The 24,230-nt window shown below is 37.6% G+C and overlaps 4 protein-coding genes across 4 annotated transcripts; 2 read left to right on the top strand and 2 right to left on the bottom strand.

Moving 5' to 3' along the window:
• Window positions 1-1,926: 1,926 nt before the first annotated feature.
• On the top strand, window positions 1,927-2,644 carry LOC6639969. Its single transcript, XM_002063022.3, has 3 exons — window positions 1,927-2,098; window positions 2,157-2,372; window positions 2,431-2,644. The coding sequence occupies exons 1-3, from the start codon at window positions 1,996-1,998 to the stop codon at window positions 2,544-2,546; spliced, it is 435 nt and encodes a 144-aa protein (XP_002063058.1). The 5' UTR covers window positions 1,927-1,995; the 3' UTR covers window positions 2,547-2,644.
• On the bottom strand, window positions 2,398-3,616 carry LOC26528850 (golgin subfamily A member 6-like protein 6). Its single transcript, XM_015178871.3, has 2 exons — window positions 2,663-3,616; window positions 2,398-2,567 (listed from the first exon to the last, which is right to left on the bottom strand). Exon 1 carries the CDS (start codon window positions 3,497-3,499, stop codon window positions 2,672-2,674), a length of 828 nt encoding a protein of 275 aa, XP_015034357.3. The 5' UTR covers window positions 3,500-3,616; the 3' UTR covers window positions 2,398-2,567; window positions 2,663-2,671.
• Window positions 3,617-3,883: 267 nt separating this feature from the next.
• On the top strand, window positions 3,884-10,761 carry LOC6639970 (DNA polymerase zeta catalytic subunit). The gene is made up of 11 exons (XM_002063023.3): window positions 3,884-4,114; window positions 4,169-4,398; window positions 4,461-4,705; window positions 4,759-4,979; window positions 5,044-5,467; window positions 5,524-5,655; window positions 5,712-6,068; window positions 6,122-6,206; window positions 6,262-6,357; window positions 6,421-8,047; window positions 8,107-10,761. Exons 1-11 carry the CDS (start codon window positions 3,971-3,973, stop codon window positions 10,630-10,632), a joined length of 6,087 nt encoding a protein of 2,028 aa, XP_002063059.1. The 5' UTR covers window positions 3,884-3,970; the 3' UTR covers window positions 10,633-10,761.
• Window positions 10,762-11,313: 552 nt separating this feature from the next.
• On the bottom strand, window positions 11,314-15,352 carry LOC26529739 (protein kintoun). The gene is made up of 3 exons (XM_015178921.3): window positions 13,052-15,352; window positions 12,866-12,992; window positions 11,314-11,585 (listed from the first exon to the last, which is right to left on the bottom strand). The coding sequence occupies exons 1-3, from the start codon at window positions 15,241-15,243 to the stop codon at window positions 11,418-11,420; spliced, it is 2,487 nt and encodes an 828-aa protein (XP_015034407.1). The 5' UTR covers window positions 15,244-15,352; the 3' UTR covers window positions 11,314-11,417.
• Window positions 15,353-24,230: the final 8,878 nt, after the last annotated feature.

Genomic DNA, 24,230 nt, shown 5'->3' with positions numbered 1-24,230 from the left:
CAGCAAAAAATATATATACATATATGAAAATCGTCTTCTTTGTACTTCTTAAAACAAAACAAAATGATATTTATATATATACATAATATCGTACATATGCATATATTATAGTCATAATTTATTATACAGTAAAACAAAAAAAAAACGAAACAAATGAAGGGATTTTTTCAAAAATAAGAGAGATAAACGCATACAAAATATCGAAACTCCAAATGCAAAAATCAAATAAATTTTTTAAAAAGTTGAATCAACTTTCTTTATTGTTTATAAGCAATATATAATGTAAGAATATAATTAATAGAATTAAGTAGATTTGGAAAGTAATTAACAAAAATCAAAATGGAAATTGTATGCGTTAACAATGAGAGGATATATAGGAAGGGAGCAAATTGGCCTTAGCCAATTTCCATTTTTTATTTTTGTTAATTATTTTTTAATTTTTATTTCCTCATTCTGTTAATTATATTCACGTTTTTGTTTTCATCTTTAGTTTCTTTTAAATGTTTTTCTCTTTCGATTCTCTTGTTTCTTGGTTCCAATTGATTTATTTTGTGCGCTTTTGTAAACATTAATTTTAATTTGTTCACTCTTTTGTTTAAACAAATTAATATTATCTTTTCATTTCACTGTCAATTCTGTTTGCCATTCAATTTTTTTGTTCTCTATTTCTACTAATAATTTTCTAATTCTCCTGTGATTTTGCCAAAAAACTAAATACACAAATATAATGTTAAAATATTAAAACATACATTTATTTAAATGAAAACATAAGCCTGTTTAAATGAAAAAAAAACTCTTCTAATTGACTTAGTCTAGAGAATACAAGCAAAAAAAAAAGAAGAAACCAAAACAATTCGAGTACTTTTTTATATATTTATATACATTAAACTTTAACTTGAATCTTTGAAAAAAAAAAAAACAAAAAAAAAACCAAAAACAATGAAAGCAAATTATAATTAACAATATTTTTATATATACATAGCTAAAACTATCGAGATCAATCGACTAACTTTAAACATTTCATTCAAATTCAACTTATACACGCCTATTATATATATATATATACATTAAAAAATTGATCAAATTAATTCAAGTTAACTGAAATCGAATAATGCAAAAGCGCAGCAAATTTTATACTCTAGTTAAACAAAGAAAAATCGAAAAAAAAAACAAAACAAAAGCATAAGCATGTTGCAAATTTTACAAAAATGAAAACTAACAAATGTATTGAATATTCTTTTTTCTGTTAATGTTTTTTGCACACTTGCCATAACATTTATTAAGATTAATAACAAAAAAAACCAATTAACATTAACCAATCAATTTGTTAAGTCAGCGTCAGCCATTTTCCAAAAGAAAAGTCGAGAGGGGAAAAAATATGCACAAATGAAATGGAAAAGCATAATGAAAGCGATAAAAACATTAACAATTAATTGTTTTAACAAATTTTTTGAAACCAAAAACAAAAACGTGTTCATTGTTTGGCAGGCTAATCGAAGCAATAAATAATTCTAATTCTAATTAAATAAAATAATTATACAAAACAAAATTGACAAACGAACTTAAATATCATATATTTATATATAATTCTATATCGTAAATATATAAAAAATTGATATTTAAGTCCTTCCTTTAATTAATTACTTCATTGAAGTGCTAATACATATCAAAAAACAGTTGTATTAACTAAAGAAAGTTATTCAATTATATAAAACAAGCTATTTAGTTGGGTAGTTTATTTTGAAGTACAGATCTGAACTTACACTTAGATGAATTCATAGCAAATATAGCTATATAAATAGGTATACAAAATTCGTTTCGCCTAGTTAAAAATGATTCATAAAGCTTTTAATCAGATAAGATAGGAATATTTGTAGGTATACATGAGATAAAACCATTCAATTGACGTTTTTGTTTCATGCCTTATAATTGGTCTTCTCACTAACATTTCGATTTGTAGACAAAGCAGTACTAATAATAATAATAATACATAATATGGTTCGACTGGATAGCCAAGGAAGCCTTATTTGCGCTGGAATAGTTTCTATTCTAGTGGTCATTGCCTACAATTGTGTAAATTCCACATTCTTCTACAATGGTAAAATTTGGAATAGCATATTTTCTATATTATTTTAAACGTTTCAATTTATTTGCAGTTTATGATCTTGGCACTCATATAAGTATTCTTCAAACACTTTCTAGCATTTTCCTTATAGTGGGTGCCATTAAAAGAAAGTACAAATTGTATGTTCCATGGATGATAACCACCGTATTTTTCATATATTCTCTGGTTCTATTGGCCTTCGACAATATTAGGGATTTACCCGATTTTGGTGCTTTTGTAATTATCATATTGTCTTTTGTTCTTAATGGTAAGTCAAATGTTATTTACAATAATTATAGTATATTTTAATATCTATTTATTTATAGGTTACTTCTGTTTTGCTTTGTATGGTGCTCAAAATGCATTCGATCAAGAACGCAAAGCGGAACCACCGTCATATAATTCATTGCATGATAAATCCAATTTTACTAATCATATTTAGTGATTGATTAAATTCAATTGCCTAAATCATATAAACAGAATTGGAAAATTATAAATACATATTTAAGTTTAATGATTAAAACACTTATTAAAAAAGTATTTTTGTTTTTCACTTACCTGCATCCGCTAAAGCTCTTGTTTTACTTCTATCTCATCCAGGAAAACTATTTCATACTCCACATCTGTCTTCTCCTCAAACTCTGTCGCATCCTCCCACTCTGGTTCGTGAATAAACTCTGATACCTGCTCCCATTCTGGCTCCTCCTCCCACGGTGGTTCCTGCTTGAACTCTGTCTCCTTCTCCCACTCAGGTTCTCGATGCAATTCGGGTTCTTCTCTTTGTTCCCAAACGAATTCTTCCTCTAACCCGGTGCTAAGATTTAGCCTCTCCTCAAACTCTGGCGTATTTTGCCATGCTGGTTCCTGCTTAAACTCTATCTGCTCCTCCCATACAGCTGTATGCAATTCAGAATTTGGTTGGAACACTTCCCTTGAATTTGCCTCCAAGCCGTTGTTGAGTTCTTGCTTCTCGTTCTGATCCGGCTGCAGCGGAGCCTCGGTTTTATCGAATTTTATTAAAGACCCTTCGCCACGGTGGATTGCCTGCAGATGCCTCATTGCATTATGATACCAAACACTCTCGTATGGGCACTGTGAGCATTTGTAACCTTTAATAGGTTTCTTCTTTTTGAAGTTCTGTTCCGGCTGCAGTTCACTTCTTTGCGAGCGAAGCAATTGTATTGCTGCAGACCGTGATTTTCGGGCTCGCAAACGCTGACGCTCAAGCCTGACTGCACGCCTTTCGGCTGTTTCCATAAGAATCCTCTGCCTTTGCCTTAGCCGCTCCGTCTCCCGTACCAATTCCCGCTCTTCATCAGTCCTATTCGAACGATTTCTTCTCACTTTTTCTGCGTTGCGAGTACGACGACCCAAATTAGATTTTTTAGGACGCATTATTTCGTTAGTAATGAATGAATTTCCTAAAACGTGGTTGACATGGACTGCCCCCGGTTACTGGGGTCGATACACGGAAAGTCGTTATAAACCCCATTTTATTCCAGCTCGCGGTTATGATATTGACATAAAAAGTAGACAAAAACTTGCTTGAACCTGACTCCACAGTTTGACAACATTTGAACGCAATAGGTACAGTAGTTTTTGAATGCATAGTGGTTGTAGGTACTCACACAACATTTTTATATACCTATATAGATTAGAAAAAATAAATCCTTACCAATTAATTAAAATTTGAATTCTTTGTTATCGATTATTTCGAAATGTGTTATCGATTTGATTTTGAAACTAGATATGGTCACACTGCGAATTTCATTGCCCAGCTGCAGCCTGGCAAGGGGAGCTTGTGAAATTCAAATGGACCTTTAAGTGTTTTGTTTTTAAACAATTTGAATTAACTTACCATACACCATGGCGAATTGTGGTGCTGGTGGTGGCGGCGCCATCGATGGCATCTACTCCATTCGCCTGGTCATAGCAGATTTCTATATGGAAAAGCCCATATTTGGCTTGGATCCCTGCTACTCGGAACTGCGCGGCAAAGAAATTAAAAAGGTTTTTCAAAATACATTTAGAAGAATTCTTATTTTAAATCCTCTCTTTGAATAGGTGCCCATTGTACGCATATTTGGTGGCAATTCCCTGGGCCAAAAGACATGCATGCATATCCATGGTGTTTTTCCCTATTTCTATATACCATATGATAAAAGAGATTTTGAATCCTTGGAGCGTGGCATACTACAGATAGCCATGAGCTTGGATAAGGCTATCAATATATCCCTGGGACAGGGCAGCTCAATGGCTCAGCATGTGTTCAAAATACAATTAGTCAAGGGCATGTGAGTAATCCTTTAGACAGTAATCATATACAGAGAAAACCATATTAATGGGTTATTTCTAGTCCTTTCTATGGATATCATCGTCGGGAGCATCAGTATTTAAAGATTTTCATGTTCAATCCGAGATTCGTTCGACGAGCCGCCAACCTTTTACAGAGCGGAGCTATATTGGGCAAGAATTTCTGTCCCCATGAGTCGCATGTGCCTTATATCCTGCAATTCATGATAGATTACAATCTATATGGAATGAGCTATGTGCATATCCCGCTGGAGGTTGTTAAATTTCGCCGCAAAAACGAGGAAGAAGGTTAGAAATTCATTACTCGATTAAGTAGATTAATATTAACCCATTTCCTACAGTTATACCTTACGAGCAAGTGAAGCCGCAACAACTATTGGATCCAATGAAAGTGAAAAAGGTAGCTTGCAGTTCTCTGGAAGTGGATATTAGCTCAAATTTTATATTAAATCGCTTTCAAATGATGGTAAAGAAGTCTGGCAAAGGTAATCAAACGAATCCCGGCATAGAGGCCATTTGGAACGATGAGCAAGTGCGAAGACAAAAGATGACCGAAAAGGAGGTGCCAAATAAATGACTTCCAAATGATTTGCCAATCTAAACTATTCTCTATTATCTTTCTTAAGCTTCCCGCTCTGCAGCTACCGCCTACCCAAGACCGTCCCCACATAGAAGTGGCCGAGAGTGATATATTTTATCGCACTGCATTGGAGAGCAAACTTTTGACCCTAGAACAATCGTTGATATCAGCAGCCGATCAAACATTAGCCGATCAGACACATCTTGGTACTTCACAATTGGCAAACTCCTCAAAGGAACAACGACGTACCTTCAATCTGCAGAAGTTGCTAACAAATGCAGTGTATCCGGAAGAATGTTCGCAGGATCAACAGCAACAACTAATGAATGCTTCGTGCATACCAAATCATTTGTCCAACCCAAGTACCCTTATAAGCAGTTCGTCTCACGAAGAGATTGAGGCATCTTACCTAGATGATACTCTGGTGGATGAAGAGCTTAACATTGGAGGAGTTCCACACGAAGCCAGCTGTAAGGTTATTAAAATGCTAAAATTTATTCAAACTCAATATTCTTGTTATTTGCAGTTCGGGAAGAAGATTTGGAGCTATTGGAAGTGCTGCAACAGCTAGAAGAGCAAAATGGGGAACAAGAACCAAACGATTCACCCATAGATTTGGATAGTTCATTGGCCCCGTTGTCGCAACATCACCAAAAAAGTTTGTATTAAATTCCGTTTATAAACAATTCATTGTAATCTATATATATATTTCAGATATACATTCGGGCCAGTTAAAGGTAAATGAAGTTCCAGTAGCAAATGATAATGAAAGCAACTCCGAGGATGACGATGACGATGCGGAGGCGTCAACTAAAGGTAGTAAACATGACTTCTCGATGGCCTTGGATGATATCGATGAGCTATTATTGAAGCTAACACAAAGTCAGCCGACGATGGAGGTCCAAAGAAACGAATCGTCACTCAATCTACCTCAAATCGATGGCGTTGATGATCGTTTACAAATGACTCCAACTAAACACAAGCGAAGTCCTCCCAAGACACCCAAATCGAAGAGTGCAGCAAAAAAATATGCCCCATTACCTATAATCTTCACAAGCAGCTCGGCTAAAAGTAAATCGGAAAGAATTTTTAGCGACAAATTAATTTAAATCATTAATTTTCAGAAAATTCTGAGGATAATGCTACGGAACCGGCAAAAAAACGAAACAATCCACGTCTAAGCCTCCAACTGGAACCCAAAACTCCGGGGTACGCTCCATTACTTTGCCCATAAACTTCTCAACTAAATTAAAACTTTATTTAGATCACAAATTTCACTACGCAAGAAACTGGCTTTGAGTGAAATGCGTCGAAAAAGCTGCGAGGATTCATTCAAGGAGATACAAATGGCCCAAGAAGAGTAAGAAAAGCATGGATTATCCATAAGTTTCCTTGGATTAATTGATTGATTAAACTCTTTCAGGTGTACGACTCCCAGGCGCAGTTCAAGACGACGCAATCTGGACAAGACTCACATCATTTGTTCACTCACACCTCGTCTAAAAAACCCATGTTTAGGAGATATATTTGAAACGGCCGATGGTAAAAAATTAGTTGAGGAATCTGTGGATGGGGTAAAGAAAAGTGCCAGTAAAAGAAGCAAAAAGTGTGATGTGGAGACAACTGATAAACCAAAGCCACGACGCAGTGCTCGTCATCAGAAGGATACAGGAAACCCATCTACAGAAACGGAACAAAGTTTAGAGAAATCTATTCCAAAGCCAGTAGAAAAGAAAGAAACTACTAGAAACAACAAATTATCTTCAGCTACGGCAGCTCCATCACCAAATCTTCAATTAAACGATGAAAAGATTATTACACCTGCCTTGAAAGCCAGCAAATCCTCTTCACCACACCCTCAACACACCAAAAGTCAAAAAAATAGACCAACAATTCCAAAAGAGGACAACACTCCTACAAAGAAAATGTCATCAAGCGAGGAAGAAATGATAGAATCGGATACAGAGAATGATTTGCCCAAATTGCGCAAGACACCGAATTTGAGACGTTTGCGTCAAAGTCTATGCCAGCAAAGCGCAACCGTTTGCACACCAACAGTCACTCCATTAGCCAGTCCCAGTCTTAGCGAGGATTGTCAGACACCAGAGCTAATGCGTAGTTTCTACGAGCATTCATTGATTATTAATAGTCCTTCGGTTTTCAGCGAGGATATGGATAGTTCCCCGTTGATTACAAATGCCTCGAACTCCAATTGTGTGATAACACCTTTGGAGCATCCACCTACCTATGAGGAGGTTCTCCAGGGCTGTCGCAAATTGGATATACCGGAGTATGAGTTCCAACAACCATTCTATAGCAATCCTGCTGATGTTACTAAAATAACCGAAGTCGGTTTTCTAGTGCTTCATGTGCCGGGAAACAAATTGAATGATTTGGAGCCGTTTGAAAGTGTTTTGAGTGATCAAAGAGGTGGTTTGGCGGCATATCGTCGTCAACAATTGATCGACATAGGCGGCCCAGCCATATTGCAGCGTTATCGTAGAGAGCAAGAAATAAGGGAATATTTTAGTACCAAACAAAAAGTGGCCATAGAACCAGTTCTAAGCGCTCCCTCTCGCCATGAGGCCAAAGTGTGGCTAAAGGCCAAGGAAATGATGCAACAGCAGAGAGAGCACAAGGAGCTAATAGATAGTCCCATTAAGATCAAACGACAAAAGATTACCATGATGATGAGGGATGAGGAGGGAGCTGATGCTGGCAGTGGCGATGAAGTCGATGCAGATATGAGTTTGACTCTAACTCCATTATCCCAAGTAGATAAACCCTCTCGGCGTCAATCACTGCGTCGTGGCATTAAATTAGATTTCAAGGAATCAGAGGAAGTCCAGTCCAGTCAGTCCAGTGATCAAAGTGTATCTGTTAGAGCTGCCCAAGCGGAGTTGGATCGCTCCTCGTTTCTACAGCAATTGGAAGATGCACAAAATGGACAAAATGATTTGAGTTTTGGCCTAAGTCATGCTACATTGGATAACACATTTGGATTCAAAGTGAATCTAGAGAATCTCCAGCAGGCCAAAGCCGACATTGAGGTGAGTAATTAATATTTATTTTATTTTTTTCCTGCTTTTAATCTCGTACTTTGTCACAGTGTCATTATCTGACCATCCTCACTCTGGAAGTTTTTGTTGTGTCACGCGGAGACTTGCAACCAGATCCTTTGCATGACGAAATCCGTTGCCTATTCTATGCCATCGAACATAGTTTACCCCAAACTGAAGCCCAGAGTTTGCCATCAAAGTGTTGCGGTTACATAATGGTGGACAGTCCTCAGGATATTGTGCCAGAGGGTTTCAATCATGGCCTAGATCGAGATATTGAAGTTCAAGTGGTGGCCAGCGAAGTGGAAGCATTTGAGGCTCTCCTGGCTTTGTGTGCACGCTGGGATCCAGATATCTATGCTGGCTATGAGATTGAGATGTCCTCTTGGGGTTATATCATAGATAGAGCCAAGCACTTGTGCTTTAACATTGCTCCAATGCTCTCGCGAGTTCCCTCGCAAAAGGTACGCGATTTTGTTGACGAAGATCGAGAGCAATTCACGGACTTGGATGTCGAGATGAAACTATGTGGACGCATTTTACTCGATGTATGGCGTCTGATGCGCTCGGAGATCGCTCTCACGTCGTATAGTTTTGAAAATGTCATGTATCATATTCTACACAAACGATGCCCATGGCATAGTTCGCGTAGCCTGAGCGAATGGTTTACCTCACCCTGCACCCGCTGGATTGTCATGGAATACTATTTGGAACGTGTGCGGGGAACATTAACTCTATTAGATCAATTGGACCTTGTAGGACGTACCAGTGAGATGGCCAAACTGATTGGAATTCAATTCTATGAGGTGCTTTCACGAGGATCACAATTTCGAGTGGAATCCATGATGCTGAGGATAGCGAAGCCAAAGAATTTGGTTCCCCTCTCGCCCAGTGTGCAACAACGTGCCCATATGCGTGCACCCGAGTATCTGGCTTTGATAATGGAACCTCAATCCAGATTCTATGCCGATCCAGTGATTGTGCTGGACTTTCAGAGTCTCTATCCGAGCATGATAATTGGCTATAACTATTGTTTCTCCACCTGTTTGGGTCGGGTCGAGCATTTGGGGCATAGTACACCATTTGAATTCGGGGCCTCACAATTGCGTGTGTCACGCCAACTGCTGCAGCAGCTACTCGACCATAATCTCGTTACCATCTCACCGTGCGGTGTGGTCTTTGTGAAGCGTGAGGTACGCGAAGGCATTTTGCCTCGCATGTTGAGCGAAATTCTCGACACCCGCCAAATGGTTAAGCAGTCAATGAAATTCTATAAGGATAGCTCAGCCCTGCAGCGTATTCTCCATTCCCGGCAATTGGGTTTAAAACTGATGGCCAATGTCACCTATGGCTATACGGCTGCCAATTTCAGTGGTCGCATGCCGGCCGTAGAAGTGGGTGACTCGGTGGTCTCCAAGGGTCGAGAAACTCTCGAGCGTGCCATCAAGATGGTCGAATCGAATGAAGAGTGGAAAGTGCGTGTGGTGTACGGCGATACGGATTCTATGTTCGTTCAGGTACCCGGACGTAATCGAGCCGAAGCTTTTCGCATAGGTGAGGAAATCGCCCAGGCTGTTACCGATATAAATCCTCAACCAGTGAAACTGAAATTGGAGAAAGTCTATCAACCTTGTATATTGCAAACCAAGAAACGTTATGTCGGCTATATGTATGAATCGGCCGACCAGACGGAACCCGTATACGAGGCCAAGGGCATTGAGACAGTACGTCGTGATGGTTGTCCGGCGGTGGCGAAAATGTTAGAGAAAGTTCTCCGCCTGCTCTTCGAGACGCCGGATGTGAGTCGCATCAAGCAATATGTGTGCCGGCAGTTTACCAAGCTTCTGTCGGGCAAAGCGAATCTGCAAGACTTAATATTCGCCAAGGAGTTTCGTGGCCTTAATGGCTACAAGCCCACGGCTTGTGTTCCAGCTCTAGAACTCACACGCAAATGGATGCAAAGGGATCCGCGACGCATACCCAGACGTGGCGAAAGGGTGCCCTACATCATTATCAATGGGCCACCGGGTGTTCCTCTCATCCGCCTAGTGCGTAGTCCCCACGAGGTTTTGGCCAACGAAGGACATAAAATAAATGCCATTTACTACATAACCAAAGCCATAATACCACCTCTGAATCGCTGCCTGCTTCTGATTGGTGTCGATTGTCATGATTGGTTTGCCCAGTTGCCAAGAAAACTTCTCCTAATGCCAGCCATGTCGACGGGAAATCAACTGGTGCCCACTGCTCCTGCTGGCGGTGTTGGCAAATCCACCATATCCCAGTATTTCTCCACCACAAATTGCATTATCGACTGCGGGGGTCAGACTAAACGAGGCATCTGTCCAACTTGCCTCAAGCAGCCACAGCGATGCCTGGCCACATTGCATGATAAGATGGCCCGGCTGGAGCGTTCCTATCATTTAACACAACAGATTTGTCAAGCCTGTTGCGGACGTTTGGGTAATTTGCAATGCAAATCTCTCGATTGTCCGGTTCTCTATGTCCTCGAAGTCAAACGTCAGGATTTGCAACAAATTACACATTTTCGTCAATTAATCGAAGAACATTTCTAAGGTGATTTTGTTATTTTTTTTCGATTTATCTGTATATATATATAGTAAAAATTACATTCAGCCATCTTATACACTACAGATACAGGATGCATGTGTGTGTGTGTGTGTAGTTAGTGTGAATATTGTTAACTATTTTGTTGTTTGTTAAACTTTCATCTACGGAACGGAATTTACCACAACTCCGTTTGATATTATTTTTTGCATTTTCTTTTTTCTTCTAAACTTTATTTATTATGCATGAAAAATGTGATTTATAGATGAAAATAAATATGCCAAATGTAAAGGTAAACAATTAAAAAAAAAAAAAATGCTTTGTTTTAGACAATTTTGAAACATTTTTTCTTTTCCTTTCACTAATAACAATTTAAAAGTATAATTAATATTTAAGCATTTAAATTTGAAATTTTGCAACCATTTCGAAAACGATTCCAATAACAATTTTTATATCAAATGTGAATAATAGTTTTTCTTGTTTTTTGATTATTTTTCAGCCCTGATTCTTTTTCATTTCTTATTTGCATTGAACAAGTAATAATTTGTTTTTGACTAAATCTAAATAATGTAAATATTACAAAGTAAAATACATATAAATGTATGCGCCACCACATATATATACATATATATTGAAATATATACTCATATACATTAATATATATATCGAACTATATAATCGTGTATATATGTATGTGTGTGTGTTTATGGTGTAAAAGTAGTTTCAAAAAAAAAAATATCATGCCTCTTGTAAGACGACAAAACGATGAATGAAATAAAGGAACGAAAATTGCTTAGATTAAATCTTCATCCTCATCATCATCATCGTCGTCCATTTCAAACATTAGGGAGTTCTTGTTATCCGCCTCTTCCGCCAGCTCTCGCTTTTTGTTGTGACGAGTCAAATCCAAGCCGCTGTCATGATGATGATGATGCTTCTTGTTATACTTGCAATATTGGGTCTAAAAGAAGAGTAAAAAGTTAAATCATTTAATAAAGGGAATTGGAGGGTCTAATGATTGTTCTTAGGCTAGATAGCTAAACTATGCATGAATTAGTCTAATTTTTTCGTTGCTTAAAGTAAAGTAAACGTTCGCGAATGGAACAAAATCTGTCAATGGATCAAAAGAATCTATAAATTAGATCATTATAATCGAACTCCACACTACAAACTCTCAAAAAGTTTAATTTTTTTGAGGTTTGACCAAATTTTTTTTACATTGGTTTAGTTCTTAAAGAAAAAACATCTTCCAAGTCTTTTAAATCAACATTTATGTCTTTGGGATCGTTCGTTAATCACGTGGCGCTAATTTTCAGAAAATTTGACTCCTCTTTTACTCCTTGTAACATGTTTTTCTATCCCAACTATTTTGCCAATGTTATAAAACTTAACTTTTCAATTTTCATTTAACTTAACTATATTGGAAAAGGTTTTTTTCATCAAAAAACTTAAGAGTTTTTTACATACAAAAGTTTGGATGTTTTTTTTGCATTGAAAATTGTATTTTTAAGACAAATGTGAGTTTTTGCTGTCAGCTATTTGAGGGTTCGCTTATAGGTTTAATTTAACTTAAAAGAAGGAGATGTTTTACTGTCTTCCTAAGATTACTCCTATCCTTTTCCTATCCTTTCTTTCTATATTAAATGTCTATAATGCATTTTAAAACTCTCTCATATATATCGTGCCTACTATTGCATCTATTGATATAGATATATATATTACATCAAAATATTGGTTTAAGAACATTTTTAGAACTTGTTACTCTAGATTTAAGCAAATTTTTTGAACTAAATAGAATAATGTGGTATGATTTGCCGGCTCGAGGTCAATTTGTTGGGTAAATAAAAACAAAAAGGTCGAAAGGTCGCAAAAATCAACAATTAAATAGAACAATTTTAAGTACTTGTTATAACCAGTTGGATCTTTCTTGATAATCAAACAGATGAGATGTAAATGGAATCTTGTGAAATATCTAGTCTAAATTAGCACATAACTATTATATGCGCAGAAGCGACAGATGATGTAAGTATGATGGAAACTTTCCTTTGCTAATTTTCGAAAGGTCGCACCTCTCTAACAGACACCCAGCCAGCCACCCACCTACTAACTATCTAATTAATAAACTAGCGCAATCTATCTTTAGATCAAATAGAATAATATGGAGACCAAGACGATTTCGCTTGAATCGTCTAATTTAATTAACAAGCAAATCTAATTCGAATTGCTTTCTGTTCTGCTGACCTTGTTGGCGGTCGACTCCTCATAGTCAGCCGAATCGCCCTCACTTAGACGCCGTTGTTGAGCACGCAATTTGCAATCGCGACGCTTCTGGTTCTTCTTGCGTTGGCCCAAAATGCTCGAGTCCAATCTGCAATAAGGAGAATTGAATGAATGAATGTGAAAAACGTTTCTTTTCTCTCTTCTCACCTGAACACTTGCTTCATGATGTGATCATTAAATCTAACAGTCTTCTTGCAGCTCTCAGAGAGCGATGAATCCTCCTCGGGTATGCCACCGAATGAACGTGAAGCCTCCACCGAGCAGGGATAGGATGATGAGCAGTCGTCTATTGAGGAGCAACTATCGTTGCCATCGTAGCGACTGAAACGTTTTAAGATTCCACGATGATGATGATGCTGCTGCTCATGGCACTCGGAAAAGCTGCGCTGCTTGCGCTGTGGCAGCTTCAAAGTGGCCATCGGTTGGCTATCCACAGATGTGGGAAGAGACACACAAGCGGATTCGGATAGGGAACGTTCCTTTTTATTGCGTTTACCGCGTTGCTTCTTAGAGGCGGACTTCTTATGCTGCTGCTCCTCCGCCTCCTCAATCTCACCTTCCTCGCGTTCTTGCTGCTCCACAGCATTTAGACCGCTTACGGTGATTTCTAGAGAAGGTTCTTGATCATTTCGCTTAAATTGAATGTCCCCTGGTTTGTCCTCTTGGACAGGAGCCTCCTTCAAGGCCTTGAATTGACCATGTATGGCATAATCTTGCAAATCCTGATCATCTAGACCAGCTAGATAACTCTCGATAGATTCACTAGACTTATTTAGATCAAGTTTTAGGATCACATTATTATCCCAAGCTTCAGCCTCGACATTCTCAATGATTAGTTGCGATTCCTTGGCCGGCAAAGCCACATAGAAGGCATAATGAGTGGGATAATAGCCATTGCCCATGGATGCGAATTGTAAATGAAGACTTCTCTTCTCCTGGACATATTCAATGGAATCTGGTTGTACATTGGCCACATGCAAAGTGAAGGCCATGCAATTATCCAAAAGATTACAATCGAATTTTCCGGGCAATTGATAGTGTAGAGAGCTCTTAAGGAATGACGGGGGATTAGAAGTTGGCTTTACTTTCGTCTTCACTTCCTCCTCTTCCTCTTCCGCTTCGATTTCATCTTCGCCATCTTCCTCCTCTTCTACAGGTGATTCGCTATTGGAATGCAACTCAACGCCGCTATCCTCACGACTAAGCAGGCGAAGATTAGGCTCATTTGAACGGATCACCGGCAAATGAATATTCAGACGCCTCTTGTCCGTATCGAAACGGGCACGTCCGGACTTATCATCCACGGTATAGGGTAAATCCAATTTCAATCTATATTTGGCTCCGGCTCGTTCACTCAACAGATAGATGGACTTGGAGGTCACATCCAATTCACACTCGGCAGTGGAACGCAACAAAGGCAATTCAATTTCTACAACTAGAGCTCGCGGTTTGGTCACTTGGAGCTTGGCATCTAATTCATTCGTATATTCAGACAGATCCACATCATGGCTATACTTAATGGAATACTTGGGTTCGGTGAATTTGGGAGCCTTTGGCTGCTCCTTTTGCACTTTCATGGGCAATACTTTTGGCTCGCCTTCGCCGGCAGTCGGTTTCGTGGGAAATGAATGCTCCAGCGGATGAGGCTCCAACTCTTCGTCCGTGGGATTCTTGGACAATTTCCTTATCACAGTGGGACGGGCAATACCCTTGTAATCCAATTTTGGATATTTGAGATTAGTGCGATCCAAATTGACCTCATATTCACGCTCCACAGCGTCCAGCGCAGTGTCAATCAGACATTTCCGGAATTGCGAATTCTTCTGTCCCAAATGCAGGGCATCTGGATGGAATACGACATCAAAGACTTTGCATTGTTGATTCTTTGCATCGCAATCATCACGCGATGCCGTTTGGGCCATCGGTATGGACCAACTTAGACCACGATCTCCGGTATCCGGATTGATGTCCAATTTGCTCTCGGGACGAGCAATTTCCGGTGAGCCGGCTATATTGATGAAACATTTCTGTTCCCCGTCGATCGATGTCTTGACCACAAAACCCGGTTGAGGATGTATAAAAGTAACCTCTACTCCGCGCTCCTTTTCCAATTGGGTTATCTCGTCCTCGTAGATTTTACGATTCGCCGGATCCTGAATCTCGTCGACGTATTCAAAGAAGAGCTTGCGAAATTCCTCCTTACCGAGAGCCTCGCGTATACGTTCAAATTCGTCCTTGGTTATATCGATCGGTTCATCGTTGTTCTTGTTTTTATTATTATTATGTTTCAGATTGCCTTTCGAGTGTTTATTACGCGCTGATGCCGTAGAACCGGACATAGCTTTTCGATTCTGAAACTTTTCTTTTCTCTTGGATTTTCACAATTGAAACCAATTCACACTTTTAGCACAATTTTTCTTTCTTTCTGTTTATTTGTTTCTTTTTTGTATTTCACAATGTTTTATTGAAATTGAATTTATTTTAGTTTTGTTTATGTTTTCAGTGTTTTGTTGTTTGTGACTTTTTGTGGGAATTTTATTTTTTTAACTGTCTGTTGTAATTTTTTCCGTAAATTCTGCAATGAGAAATAAAAGTGTTAGTGTTAATTATAAAATATTAAAGAAGTTTACTTGGTACCCTCGCGGTCCTTGGTCATTACGTTCTTACATGTTTCTAACTGTTTTTCTGTTTTACATGTGTACATAACCTTCAAACTATCACTCTGTCCCTTTCTGACCCTTTATATTGCCTATAACTTGTGTTCTATTTATCCGATCTTATTCAAATTTGGGGTGTTGATGATGTTTCATGGTAAAAACTATCTCATTAGTAAATTTCATAAGGATACAGAAAGTTCTTCATCAAATAACACTAAATGATATAGAGGTTCGATTCGGGCGACTTTTATACTTTATCTAACAAAGGTTATAGATTAAATAACGAATTTCATTCCATCAATTCGACGGCGTATAGTTGATTTTCATCGATAAACGGACGGACAAGGCTGTAGTTACTCATGCTGATCAAGAATATATAAATATATACTTCATGGGGTCTGCACTACAAACATTCCACCAGTTTTATAATACTTTCTGAAAGGGTATGAGAAAATGAATGATGAAATTTCAATGGTATTAGTTGTAAGAACAAATGTTTGGTGCCAATTTAGGGGGTTGGAATCAATACTATCTAATATATAGAAAGATAAGACTTATTTCTTGACTAATTGTCAATGCTTTACTAATAAAAAGGGGATTTCATTGATTTGTTTAATTTATTTCTAGAATATTCAAGGCAATTATTGCCCTAGGTCAACAAAATAAGCTTCTCTTATCTATTAGTTCACCTTCAGGTGTTTCTTTTATTTAAAATAATCAATGAATAATAAATAAATTCTAAATCAATAAGAACTGACGTGTCTCTCGCTCTTTTCTGTCTCTCTCTGAGTAAGTTTTGACTTAAAAGCGTCGACTTTGAGTTACCTTAATAGAAATGTTTCACTCTTATAGCTCTCTATGTGTATAAAAAGAAGGGTTTTAAATTTTATTTTGTTATTTATTCATCACTTTAAGGACTAGTCACCCTAATAGTCATATACATATGTATTTGTTGTTATGACGACCAAAACTTGAAATAAAGAATTGAAGCGTAACGGAGACTCTTAGTAGCAGATTCTTATTGTTGATTTGGAAGATAATGATTAACACAACGAGCGATTTTATCAGTTTTACTAAGATAGATAACAACAAATGATTAATTGGAAGAAGGAAGCATCCTAGTTGAAACATATTAAACTCCTAAGGCTGATCGAAAAATGAATAGACCCTTTTTGCCTGATTCTCCTTTAGGGTATGCATAAAATTTTTGCCGGTAATTTGTGCAATCGAATGTAATATTCTTTTCTAAATATATTATGCAAGAATTTGATAAAAACAGAAATCAGAACGACGAGAAATTGGGGAACACGCGGTTTTATTTTTACATTTTTATTTAAATGTTTTGATTTTTGTGCTTGTTGTGTTGTTGTCTTTTTTAGCAATAAATTAAACGTACTGCGTAGTTTAGAAATTTTTTTGTATTCGCGTTCACTCTCTCGTTCTTTGCTGTACGTTCGGCTTGTCCGGCAAGAATGAGCATGAACCGGCAAATGCTCTATAGAAAAGTGTTTGGTGTCTGGGGGCCAGAAGGGGGGAACACTATTGTCGCAAAGTGTGCGGGAGGAAGGAGGCCGTGTCTAGATAACCACTTGCCCTCAATTGTTTGTGTTTGTGCTGATGTTGTTAGTCTGGGATAAGGAAGAGGGGGCAAGCAGGAGGATGAATGGAGGTGACTTCTCTGCCTCCCCACACACACACACACACACACACACAACCAGCCAATGCGCAATATTCACAGTTTTAGCTACACTAGGTGGCTAGGGGTATAGCAGCTGATTGCATGTGTATGTGTGTGTGTGTATAGGGAAAATTTTGGAAAAAGGGGCAGGAAAATTTTATCACAGTTACGTGACTTAGAGCACATGTTCAACGCAAGGGTGTTGGAATAGGGGGGGAGGAAAAGTCTAATATTTGATCAATATCAAAGAAAATTGCTGAGGAAAACAATTGATTTTCCTGAGAATGAAACAAGAAAAATAAGAAGAAAAACTTTGATGGGCAGGCCTAACCGGTTGGAGCTCCAGGAAAGGAATAATTTATGCGACTCCACGAAGAATAGAGGGGACAAAATAGGAGGGATTGCTTTATATTCCAATAAATATTTCACTGCCATCGCCTACAGTTTGATAAGAAAAACTCACCGGTTACGACGTGTATATTAAAAACGCTTTTTGATGTAATTTTAATTAATAATTTTTCCAGAATTCTCGCTAGTTGCCTCGCCGCCTGGCTCTTAAATTTGCTCTCAAAAGTGCGGTCACACTTCGATGGGGTTCACACAGTGGCGCCCATTGCGATAAGCTATCGATGAATAATTTTATCGCATGGTGATAAATTATCGATAGGAAAATCAAACTGTACAGGGACTCTCAAAATGCCAATGACCCTATAACTGTACAACGACTCTAAAAATGTCAATGACCATAAAACTGTTTCGAAATGTATTTTTTGTTTTGCTTTTGAAAATTGCTTATATCCTTAAAGAGGGATAAAATGCAGTTTTACTTAACAAATCAAACATCTTTCGCCACATAGTTATGGTGCGTGTGGCCTTTTCTCCAAAGGATACTTATATCCTTTTCCTTTTACATCAAAGAATGTCTCGCGTAATTACAGGACCTCAATTAAGGATAACTAGCCGCAAGAGATGTAGCTGGTAGAGATGTTGAAAGAAAGAAAGTTGTGGGCGTGGCGTTACCTTCAATGAAAGAGTTAACTTCCATGGAATCTTTTGCTGTTTTCCCCTTTTAAGGATAACTGTACAAACTGGCCACTGGCAGTTCCAGGAAGACGAACACACGCAACATTGCAGCAAACCATTGAAAGGATGTCATTGGGAAGGGAGCACAGTCAGTTAAATGGCGATCCTGGCGTCGTTGCCTGCGTGGGAAGAGCAAACAGCAAAAAAAAAATAACAATAAATTATCAATCTGTGTGTGTTTGTGTGTTTGAGTGTGAGTAAAAGGACAATGCAAGGCTATTATTGATGGCCAGGACTCTCAATACACAGCAACAGGGAAAACTAAAATCAACAGCAAATTGCAAAAATAAAAGTGTTGCCAAAGGATTGCGTCTACATCCTGCTGGGTCCTGGGCCAGACTTGTGTAATTTATGGTCACTCCGAATAACCAGCATATACATAGAGAGTCCTTGGTCCTGCCTATGGAGGCAGCTGCCTTCATTCCATTCGATCACCACCCGCCGCTCAGATACACGTGGTCAGTGTGCTCGAATCCTTTTTTCCTTTCTTTCTTAAACTCCAACTCGGACTGCTTCTTATATTTTGTGGCAGTCCTTTTAATTACAAATTTATGTGGCAAACGAAACGACCTAGAAATGCACCGAAACGAATCCGTTCTTCTTCCCTCCATCCGAAAATTTGACTTGGTAATAATCACACGCCGCAACGAAACGAAAGGATATTCAGTGAAAGTGTGCGGCACACTTAAATTTGACCATATGCTTCGTCAAGTGTCCAAAAGGATCTTAGGAATATTTAACATTCATTTTGAAGTCACTTTTACTCGTTGGATTCAGCGAGAGTTATGACGTAGGATTGGCCACGCTTTAACTAGATTTTTGATCTCTGAAAGATTAATTCATTGTTCATTCATTCATTCAGTCAAAATACAGTTCTGGGCAAAATAGATAAATTGGCAAAAATTTTATTTGAAAAATTCTAAAAAATTCACAAAATTGAACGAGTTTTAAAAATGATTTTTAAATTTTTTAAGAATGCGAGCACAAAGTAAAAGAAAATATTAGAAATTAGAAAATCATTCAAAAACTACTATAGATTTCAGATATATTGGGAAAAAATAAAATTAAAAACTGAATCGTTTTTAAATTTGACCTAGAGCCGGAAAAATCAAATGTTTGTTTCCAGATATATATAAAAATGGGAACCAAAGAAAAATCATTTATTTTTTTTTTTTTAGTTCCCATTCCCCTGATTCAATGGAAATCAGAGACTCAAACGTATAAAGTAAAAGGATAAAGTTGCTCATCCAAATTTCTTATCTAATCAAAGTCTTCAACGCTAAAACTAGTTGTGAATTGTAACCAAATAAAGCAAAAATAGAATTGGCAAAATTTACAATGTTAGAGGTCAAGGGCTTTTCTTTCAAGCGATCCGAAAATGCCGAAAACCAGCAAAGTATTTAAAAATAGGCGGGGAAAATGGGGGAAATTTGCTCCCAAAAGTATTCAATAAGCCTACCAAGAATTAGTTTTTTATATATAAAAAAGTTTTGAAAAATGCTGTCGATGAAAAAAATTCTAAGATCAAGCATTGCTTGTGAAAATTTTGTAAGTTATAAAGCATACGAAAAGTTATAAACTTTTTGCAAATATTGATCTCATCCAGCCTATTGCATATTTAAATAAGCCTTTTTCCCCCGTTTCCATAGATTAATATTAGAAACCATTTCGTTATTTTCACTTTTGCTTTGTTGGATTGTTTACAATATTATCACCTCGTCTAAAAGCATTTGCTAATCTTAATTTAAATATAAATGATAAAATGAGCAACATGCTTTTATTGTCCTATCCTTTTCAATTTATTCTAAAATTTAAGAAAAGAGTATTTCTCCTGTTGGTTTTGGATTAAAAATGTATGTGCTTTCAAATTTGAAAACTCAAATATACTCATTTTCGTGTTTTTTTTCATGAATCTTAGTTTTAAGAAGCTCTAATTTTGTCATTCGTGGCGTATTTGAAGAATTGATGTCTATATTTAAAAGTTATTCAGTTCAATCTGTATGAAACTCTGGAAAATAATATATTTTTTTCCCAATTTTTATTTTCTAAAAATCGCCTTTTATACATTTTTCAAATATCAAAGTCTGTGTTCCCCATTCACTGTTTTCGTATTAAGATATAACTTTTTAAGATCGTTTAGATATTGACAAAAATGCAGTCAAAAAAGGGGCAAATTTACCAATAATTTTACAAAAAATTTCTTAGTAAAAATTACACAAAAATAAACATTATCTTTGCAAAATTTTTGTTGACTGATTTTCATTCAACTTTCACATTGGAAAGTGGTCTTCGTTGATCTTGAAAACATAAAAGTATTTGGGTATTTGGATTGCTAGAGGCCCCGCCCTAGCTTAATCCGTCACTTTTAGAAAGTGATCATCAAATTTGTGTTAAGAGCACGAAATCTGAAATTTTTCGGATCTTTCGATTGCTACTGGCTTAATACGGCACCTGAGCTAAGATTATAGATGCATTCATTTTTGATATGCCAAATGTAAACCAAGTGACTTTGCCAGCCATTAATTTTAGATTATAGATCATATTACTTTTGCCAAATCATTTAGTATCTTTTTTCCGACACATATCCTTACTCTAATACAGAAATAATACATCCTGAGGAAATCCTTTTTCTAAATCAAACTCATTTAAATGAGTAAAGTTTCTAAGAATTTCCACATATCCTGGGATATGTGTGTTTGGGATACAAGTTGGAGACAATTTCATTAGCAGGAGCCCCACACCTTTTTTTTGGAGGGGAACCCTTGTTAGAGGATAGTTTGGCTGCCAGCTGACAGGAAGTCAAATGACAAATTAACTCGAACCAGGCGGCCTATATGGCACATTTTCGATTTTATTTTTATAGTCGTTGACATTTTTTTAATGAATTTTTTTCCATTGTCTTAGGAATGCAGTTGGACATAAAAATTTGTTGAACGACACAAAAAAAAAAAAGGGAACGGGGAGGAGGCCCCCGAGGGGATATATATATATTTGTAAAGGGGAGTGGGGTAAAGAGAGAGAGAGAGAGAGAGCCTCGAGTGTTCATTTAGACAGTTTCGAGTGCTTGTAGGTGAATGTGTGTTTTAGTATGTCCTTTCTTCCCCCATCCCCAAACACACTTCAGCTGGAGGCGACTTACATACATACATATGTAGGTGTGTGTGTGTGTGTGTGTGTGGGAGTCCTATGTACTTTTTCTTTGCCTCCTTTTGTCCAGGTGATTTCATTTTGCTTTACAATTTTTAAGCTTCTCTTACTCTAGCTTTCATCCTGCGTCGCTAGGATACCCTTTTTAGTTGGCGTCCTTTTTCTTGTTGTCCCCTCTCTCTCACTCTCTCTATCTCTATGTTATTTGATGCCTTGTTAACTTTCATCTGCGGGACTTGTGGCGGGGGGTACACTAGGAATTCGTCTTGTTTTAGCTTGTTTCAATGAATGTCCTTTCTGGGCAATAGGACAATGTGGCTGCTGCTGCTCGTTTTTCTTCTAATGAAAAGCAAAAGTGGGCTTTCATTTTTCAATTTTTTTCTTCTTGTTTTTTAAGCTTGTTGTTGTTGTTGCTGTTGTTGTTAGGAGGTACTGTGGGGGGATGAGTCCTGATACTGGCCCTGGGTCCAGTTTGCTTGGTATTCGCTTTCATGTTACTTGGAGTTTATTAGCTTTAAGCATGGGGCAACAACAAAAATATATATATAGGTATATATCCTGTTCTCTCCTCTATGTGTGGGCAGTTCTTACCTGAATGGTTACCTTTGGTAACCGTGGAGCCTTTGATAAGTAAAGCAATTATCGCTCAAAAAAGGACGCTACTTTAAAAACGTAAAAGAAAAGGAATATCTATTTTCAGTTTCAGTTTTTCTTTTTCACACGCTAAACCATTAATTTAACAAAACTCTCAAGTTTCAAGTGACACATATGATATTTTTCCATAAATATTTTGAGCCTTTAGTTTTTGGTTTTTTGGGTCATTTATTAGTCTTAAATTACAAGTCATTCGTCACAGAATGAGGTCCTGCGATTGGTTGAAAGAAACGAATCGCTAGGCAAGGCCTTGGCAAGGGTTAAGGGTACAATCCTTGCCAATATATGTAGTCACCCTTAAAGCTTGCAATGGCTGCCTGCTGACAGCTGCTTTAAAAATATTGTATAAAGCTTCTCAATAGAGGTCCTTTTTCTCATGTTGTTGTTTCTCTTTCTCTCCTGCTGTGTGTTTAAGTAGTGCAAATATTTTGGCTTCTTTTGTGGTTAACCAAGTGTGTTATACACTCTCTCTCTCTCTCTTACTCACTCTCCCTCTCTTTCTCTTTCTCTAAGCTGTCTTTAGAATACCCTTTAAGGCGGCATATCCTTTTGTCATAGGATTCTGTTCTCTTCCTTCTTTGCTCTACTCTGCTTAATCGCTTTGTTTGGTAGGTGGAATTCTAGGGCTTAGCCTGGTCGCTTTAGGCCTTTGATGTCCTCTCCCTCTCCCTCTCTCTCTCTCTCTCCCTCTCTAGATAATTAAAAACGCACTTGAGACTTTCCAGAATTCCAAGGCATGTAAAGGATAGCGACAGGGCAGGGTTGGAGGGGCGTGCACTAGTCGCAGCTCATAAAAAACAATAACTAGGTAAGTATCAAAAATTTATGAGTTACTTTGTATGGCATTTGACAGTCCGACAGGCGACATCGACATCGACATGTGTCCTTTACTCCAACTGACAGCCAGGCTCAACGAAGTGTACAAAACGTGCCATCTATCCATGGGATCCAATCCCCTTGGTTACTCCTTGTCGTCGTCCTCTATGAAACTGTTGCACTTTATGCCTTGGCTTAAGTTCATATACAAATTTTGTATAACATTGAAAATTATTTGCTTTTGGTTTTAACACGAATTAAGCAATTTTTATGTGACGACAGACGACAGGTAAAGCTGGCCAAAAAGTAAAGCCTCATAATGGCCACTTAACTGAATTTACTTTTATGGCTAGCACCATTCAAGGATCAACTTGATATATATATATATATACCAAATAACTATCTCTCTCTCTCTCTCTCTTTCGGTCTCTGTTTTAAGGCTTAATCTAGCCCAAAGCAAATGGTGAACAAAATCCGTACCAATTTCATTTGTTAGCAAAACTTCTAGCCTCTAGACAATCCGCTTAACCCTTAGTTGGTGTCGGTGTCGTTTAATCCCTTTTTCCTTGGAACGAGTAACTCACCTCTGCACAGCCCTAGATTGGGTCTTGTCTAATATTTCAAATAGAAATTGAGAGAAAATGCCGCAATCTTTGCAAATTAGGCAAACTGTTTGCAAACTCTAAAACGCTTCAGGCTTAAGGATTTGCCAGGATCCTGTATCTGGTCTCGGTTTCAGGTGGCGTGTGCTAATGCCCAGTGTTTACTTTGCTAATCAATGCCCAGCGTCGGATTTGCTTAAGGATTTTCCTGTATTGCATTTGTTTTTGCTCATTAGACGCCGCAAAAGCAGATGAAACCCAAAAAAGCCAAGAAAACAAAAGAAGCGAAACAAAAACGAAGTGTGGCATTTGGTAATTACAAAGAAAAAGAAAAATGGAGAAAAGTATAAAGAGAATTTTGAGATAGATTCTCTGACAGTCTGTTGAAGAAAAAGTTCTTGGCCAAGGTAAACCCTTTTCTAGTTGCATTCTTTATGCTTTTAACACCTACGATTTATCGATCCAAGTGTAACCCTTGTCTATACCCTTTGATCCTTTACGTTTATTGCGTAATATTGACCAAGAACCTTGCGGTAACTAAGCCATATTGTTGGTTTACCCTTCGTTCATTTTTTACTCTCTCCCCAATTTCCCCTCGATGACCCCTTTGTTCTTTGTTCGCACCTAAGATGTGTGTGTGTGTGTGTGTGTGTGTTGTAACCCTATAAATACTCACAATTTGTGCCGAG

Source organism: Drosophila willistoni (genome assembly GCF_018902025.1).
Source record: "Drosophila willistoni isolate 14030-0811.24 chromosome 2L unlocalized genomic scaffold, UCI_dwil_1.1 Seg196, whole genome shotgun sequence".
NCBI classification, from domain to species: domain Eukaryota; kingdom Metazoa; phylum Arthropoda; class Insecta; order Diptera; family Drosophilidae; genus Drosophila; species Drosophila willistoni.
Note: the sequence above shows the minus strand (reverse complement) of the source record. Positions and strands in the feature narration are given on the sequence as shown.

Coding starts and splice junctions, on each gene's coding strand:
- LOC6639969 (XM_002063022.3), top strand. CDS start 1,996: ATGGTTCGACTGGATAGCCAAGGAAGCCTTATTTGCGCTGGAATAGTT. Junction 2,099..2,156: donor TTCCACATTCTTCTACAATG/GTAAAATTTGGA, acceptor ATTTATTTGCAG/TTTATGATCTTGGCACTCAT. Junction 2,373..2,430: donor ATTGTCTTTTGTTCTTAATG/GTAAGTCAAATG, acceptor ATTTATTTATAG/GTTACTTCTGTTTTGCTTTG.
- LOC26528850 (XM_015178871.3), bottom strand. CDS start 3,499: ATGCGTCCTAAAAAATCTAATTTGGGTCGTCGTACTCGCAACGCAGAA.
- LOC6639970 (XM_002063023.3), top strand. CDS start 3,971: ATGGCGAATTGTGGTGCTGGTGGTGGCGGCGCCATCGATGGCATCTAC. Junction 4,115..4,168: donor GCGGCAAAGAAATTAAAAAG/GTTTTTCAAAAT, acceptor CTCTTTGAATAG/GTGCCCATTGTACGCATATT. Junction 4,980..5,043: donor AAAAGATGACCGAAAAGGAG/GTGCCAAATAAA, acceptor ATCTTTCTTAAG/CTTCCCGCTCTGCAGCTACC.
- LOC26529739 (XM_015178921.3), bottom strand. CDS start 15,243: ATGTCCGGTTCTACGGCATCAGCGCGTAATAAACACTCGAAAGGCAAT. Junction 12,993..13,051: donor ATCATGAAGCAAGTGTTCAG/GTGAGAAGAGAG, acceptor TCCTTATTGCAG/ATTGGACTCGAGCATTTTGG. Junction 11,586..12,865: donor AGGAGTCGACCGCCAACAAG/GTCAGCAGAACA, acceptor CTCTTCTTTTAG/ACCCAATATTGCAAGTATAA.